The 5528-nt window shown below is 44.5% G+C and overlaps 1 protein-coding gene across 1 annotated transcript; it reads left to right on the top strand.

The window, feature by feature from the left end:
- Positions 1-204: 204 nt before the first annotated feature.
- h3f3c (H3 histone, family 3C) lies at positions 205-4837 on the top strand. Its single transcript, XM_036523712.1, has 4 exons — positions 205-300; positions 1264-1407; positions 2371-2524; positions 3374-4837. Exons 2-4 carry the CDS (start codon positions 1280-1282, stop codon positions 3500-3502), a joined length of 411 nt encoding a protein of 136 aa, XP_036379605.1. The 5' UTR covers positions 205-300; positions 1264-1279; the 3' UTR covers positions 3503-4837.
- Positions 4838-5528: the final 691 nt, after the last annotated feature.

Genomic DNA, 5528 nt, shown 5'->3' with positions numbered 1-5528 from the left:
ACAACCTAAGTTATGTGTTATCACAGTGGCATACTGGAGTGCGTTTCATCCGCGACAGTCGTTTGGATACATATATTACCAAAATGTAGCGAAAACTACAAGCCCTCTATTGAAAAGCGCTGTAAAAATGGCTTGACTACCATGAATTCAGGTGCATTGTGGGAAGATAGCCAGTGATTGACACGGCGGCCATTTTCCCGCTGGATGCCCCGCTCCCATTGTGTGAGAGAGACAGTAAATACTGACACGGCTAGACTACTAAACATTTATTTCCCTCCCTGTAAACGCACTTTTTCTAAGGTAAGTGACCTCAAATAGCGGAATTTTAAATCCAAAATACTTTTTTACACATTTATAAAACTTTGGTATTTATTTGATTTCATCCTATTTTTGAATATTATTTTATTTTCAACGGTACAGAAAAAGCAAATCCGACTGCAGAGACGCTTGAGAAAAACAGGCTTTCTACTTCTGAGGAGACTGAAAAATCCGTTTCACTTTGAGGGGCATTTTCGCTTCGGTTAAACACAGTTCCTCAGCGATGATCCTGGACTCGAAGCAACTTTTCGGGTTCCTCTGGATCTCTACTTTAATCTCATTTGGGTTTTGGGGGTGTCAGTTGTACAGTTTTCTTGTGATTTTTGAAAGTTTTGGTACTGCTCTCTTTCGCTCGTTTCAAACAGGGCTCACCCCGGCTGTGTTTCAAACAGCGGCCATCGTCTCACGGGTAGAGGCGGGACTTAGAGAGGGAGAAAGGGGGTGGATGTTCCGCCCCTTTGCCCGCTCAGCGTGTGCTGATTGGGTTGAAGGTGCAGTTTCTATGTCTCGATTGGTCATCTGGGTTATTGGCTTCGCTTGATAATCCTTTGGCGAGTTGGATTCGTCTGAAAGGTGCATTAGCCTACCTTATCTGATGTCGATTGGCTAGAGGCTTTGTTGCTAGGAGTGTTTATGCGGTGCGAATGCGAACGCTATGGATGCCGGGAATTGTTGTTTAGGGGCGAAGATTGTTAAAAGCGCGACTTTTGTCTTTAGCCGTGTAAACTCGTAGAGTTTTATTTATTTATTTTTTAAGAACACACTTATTTATTAACTATCATGAACACACACGCTTATATTTGTGGAAAGTAGTGCCCAGAAATCATATTAAATACGTTTTGTCAACATTTGAAGTTGCATCAACTTTAAAGGTAAGTGGTCAGTCTGTCCTATTTGAGATTGTGTGCGCGCGTGGTGATCACCTGTCTTCATTTCTTCTTGCAGGTGACATTAGGCTGCCATGGCTCGTACCAAGCAGACTGCCCGTAAGTCCACTGGAGGCAAGGCCCCGCGTAAGCAGCTTGCCACCAAAGCTGCCCGCAAGAGTGCTCCCTCTACTGGCGGGGTGAAGAAGCCCCATCGTTACAGGTGCGACTCAGGACTGCTGTCAGTGTGTGGCAGAATGGTTAGGCAGTTGTGTAACGGGTGGGAGTCAGCGAGCGAGTGAGTTTCGAACCGAGGTTGTCACTGCTCGCTGCCAACCCCTTACAGCCAGCGTCGTTACCAGTTGAGCTAAAGGCAAATTGCCCTTAGCCTGTCAGCAACAACGCTACTTAACCAGGTCTCGGGAGAGTGACGTAGCCGCTGCAACCGCTCGGCTACCCGCTACCCACTACCTAAGGCTTTACGCAGGACTCATATGAGCTAATCACTTCAGCTCTGCTACAGTTGCACTGGTCACCCAAGCATTACTAGTTCAATTCCCAGTTGTAGCACTACTGGTGTATCCTTGAACAAGGTTCTTGACCCAAATTACTTTTGTATCCACCCATATCCATGTATAACATTTCAAAGCATAAGCTGTACAATTGCAAAGGGTACCTGCTAAGTCACTCTTAATGCAGTTCATTCAGTGATCACTTGCATGCATATTGCATTGCATTACATTATGGACATTTAGCAGACACTTTTATCCAGAGAGACATCATTAGTTTTTTTTGTTTTTTTTTTTTACAATGTTATCCATTTATACAGCTGGATATGTACTGAGGCAATTGGGGGTTAACTACCTTGCCCAAGGGTACAGCAGCCGTGCCCCAGTAGGGAATCGAACCCACAACCTTTCAGTTACGAGTACTGCTCCTTAACCACTATGCTACACTGCCACCCATATAAACATTCATTGTTGTCACCACCTTTGCTTGTGCATTTACGTATATATTACATTTGCAAGCTCCTGTAGTATGTCTGGTTTTGGCTTGCTTCAGGAAGGTAGAGCTGCATATGTGCTGCAAAGTCAGTATTTTGTATAGTAATGCTCCCAGTGAAAGGGGCCTGGCTGGGGCTGAGTTATGGGGGTGGTGAGGTTTTGACCCTCTCTGTTTGGGACAGGCCCGGTACGGTGGCCCTGCGTGAGATCCGCAGGTACCAGAAGTCCACAGAGCTGCTGATCCGCAAGCTGCCCTTCCAGCGCCTGGTGAGGGAGATTGCCCAGGACTTCAAGACCGACCTGCGTTTCCAGAGCGCCGCCATCGGGGCCCTGCAGGTCCGTGCACGAAAGCCTTCCCCCTTCCCCACACACCCAGCAGCAGAACTGCTGTCTGTATACAACCAGCCACTAATAGGGCCTCCTCCACCTTCAGGCCTGTAGAGAAGCTGGATGCCACTTCTCTCATAAATGAGCCAAAAACAAAAAGGTTAAAAACCAATAATTGGATTTTAAAATAAAACAGACAAAGAAACCAGCCTATGCAAGCCCACAGCAGGGACAAAGTGAGCCTCCTCTGCTCGCCAGCCACACCTGTATTTAATCACATTTCAATTAATCAGGTGTGAGTCAATACCCAATAGGCTGGCTCCCCAAACAAATTGCCACCATCTGCACATAATTACAGATGATTGACACACAACTGACAATTTACAATTAGCATTTAGTCCCAAGGAAGAGGTGATGAGGGCTCTCTTTCACAAGGCCATTGGCCTCACCCTGTCCTGTAGAGGAATGTGTCATCTGATTGATGGGTGCATGAATGTTAACTTGTTGTCTTTACAATAATACAATTAATTAAAATAACAGCCCCACCACTTTTAGAAATTACAAAAATATCAGATGCTGGCACATTGTGGTCTGTGATAAATTTATCAATTTAATGTGCCTTTTACTGTGGTTTTAAAATCATTCTTTAATCAAAATTGTTCCTACACTGTATTTAAAATATGACATTTTCACCAGTGTAAGTTTTAGAAAGGTGTGAAATTGACAGTTATTTATAGAATTTAAATGGCCCCAGGGTTCCATACAGTGGCCTCAGTGTTCCGGCCGGTGAGAAGGTGCGTGCTGGTACCTGTTGGGACCACACTAAACTCTCCCCGCTCTGTGTGTGTGTGTCTGCAGGAGGCCAGCGAGGCGTACCTGGTGGGCCTGTTCGAGGACACCAACCTGTGCGCCATCCACGCCAAGCGCGTCACCATCATGCCCAAAGACATCCAGCTGGCCCGCCGCATCCGCGGAGAGCGCGCTTAGACACCTCTTAATGTCCACCCCTTTCCTTCATCCCTTCTCTGCTCCTCTCTCCCCACAAAGCCAGTCTGTCGATCCCCCCCTCTCCTCGTACACTCCCCCCTCCCCTTTATGTCGGTAGTGTTTAGAGTAACAATGATCATGATGAGAATAGACTGTGTAGTTGCGTCTTTCTTAGTCTCGTTGGCAGCAGACTTTTAGGGTGCCCTTTTTCGTGCATGTACCTTGCTTAGTGCTGATCGGCCACACGCAGAGGAGCTTCAGACTGATTCATACCACGTGTGGAACCACCGTGTCTGTCTGTCTATGTCTTTGTACAGTGAGAAAGCAGGATGGGGAGATCCTTTATGAATAGAGGGAGGGAGGGAGGGAGACAGGAGATGCTCTAGGAGGCAGGTAGAGAGAGGCCCAGACAGGTGGTTGGAGAGACAGACGGGTGGTCAGAACAGGACGGCAGTGGTTGGGGTTGGTCTGCTGAAGAGAGTGGCAACTCCCTCAGCAGGGTGCTAGAATAACTACCCCCAGCCAACCCCTCCCTCCACAGTGTACCGGTCGGAGCGGGAGTGGGTGGGGAGGACGCCCCAGTGATGTTGTGGGGGAGGGGGTGCTGTGATTGGTGTCGGCTTGCGGATGTGTGTTCTGATCAGCACAGCAATATGTAGTCAACTACAAGCATCTCTCTCGGTTGAAATATTGTTAATTGCAAAATCGATGATTACTATTATTATTGTTGTTATGGTGTCTATTTTTTTTATCCACGTACGTCTGTTATTTTCACCGCTACAGAAAAGACTTAAAAGAAGAAAAAAAAACAAAATTATCAACAATGTGGAACAATGTTTTTACAGGAAGAAAAAAGGCTAAAAATTTCTCATTTTCAAATGAAAGCTTCTGCTTAACACAGACAGAGGGGGACACTATATGGCAGCATCTAATTTTGTCTGTAATGTTAAATCTTTCTCCTCTCTCACTCTCCCCTGTTCCCCCTGTCTCCTTTTTCCTAATTTTGATTTGGCTTCAGAATTGACAAAAGTGTAATGTCAGATTGGTTCAGTAATGTGAGGTGACAACATGTAGCATAAGTTTGCTCACCCAGCATCACTTGTCCTCTGCACTGCCCTGTTCATTTTTCCATCTTGGTAGCTTACTCTCAGAACCTGGTCATCTCCCATTGTAGATTTATTTCAGCGGTTTTTAAGACTGGTGTGATGCTCTATATATAACTGCACCATTTTTTTCTTATTTTGATTTCAATGTTCTCAGATGTTTAAAAAAGCTGATCTTTGTAATTTCCAGATTTCTCATATTAAGGTGGTAATAAATAGATGTTACACACAATCACCTATGTCGGGGTTTTTTCTTGTAATGCTTGTGAGTTTAAATGCATAAATACAATACGAATTGAATCATCTTAACAAATTTATGACTTTAAAACGTAATTAGTGTGATGGATAGGAATTGCATTGTGTGTATTATTTTAGAAAGCACGCCAGGAGACTTTGGTACATGCCACAGCAAAAATTAAACCATGGTAAGAGCTGAAAAAGTAAGAATTGTTTAAGGTTTTATTTTCTGTATTTCTCGCATTACTCAGGGAAGACTATGATGCATGTCAGAATGGCCTACAATTACCCAAATCAAGTAAAACGTAAAACATTTGACACATTTAAAATCGTAATGCGAAGGACATATATGGCATAATTTTTAGAAATGATTGGAGGCTGTCCTTTGAATCTCAAAGGAAACAGGCAGTCATTCGCGATTCGAGAGATTCGCGATTAAATGTAGGACTGGGCTGCGTCAAATTTCTTGTCTTTGCTGTGTTACACCACAGGGGGGAGACATTGTTCAACTCAGAGTTAAGATGTCTGGGACTCGTCACTACCTTTTTCCGACGTTGTTTATGTGACCATTCGTCAAACATTGTAGGCAGAAGCGAATTGCTTATCAGAGTTTGTAAACAAGTCATAACATAAAGGTTTTGCGATCGTGAGTCCAACAGTCTGTATATGCTTGTATGTGTATCTTT

The sequence above is a fragment of the Megalops cyprinoides genome, chromosome 3, assembly GCF_013368585.1.
Source record: "Megalops cyprinoides isolate fMegCyp1 chromosome 3, fMegCyp1.pri, whole genome shotgun sequence".
NCBI classification, from domain to species: domain Eukaryota; kingdom Metazoa; phylum Chordata; class Actinopteri; order Elopiformes; family Megalopidae; genus Megalops; species Megalops cyprinoides.
Note: the sequence above shows the minus strand (reverse complement) of the source record. Positions and strands in the feature narration are given on the sequence as shown.

Excerpts from the sequence above, each read along its gene's own strand:
- h3f3c (XM_036523712.1), top strand. The coding sequence starts at position 1,280 with ATGGCTCGTACCAAGCAGACTGCCCGTAAGTCCACTGGAGGCAAGGCC. Across the intron at positions 1,408-2,370 it reads AAGAAGCCCCATCGTTACAG|GCCCGGTACGGTGGCCCTGC; the intron begins GTGCGACTCAGG and ends TGTTTGGGACAG. Across the intron at positions 2,525-3,373 it reads CCGCCATCGGGGCCCTGCAG|GAGGCCAGCGAGGCGTACCT; the intron begins GTCCGTGCACGA and ends GTGTGTCTGCAG.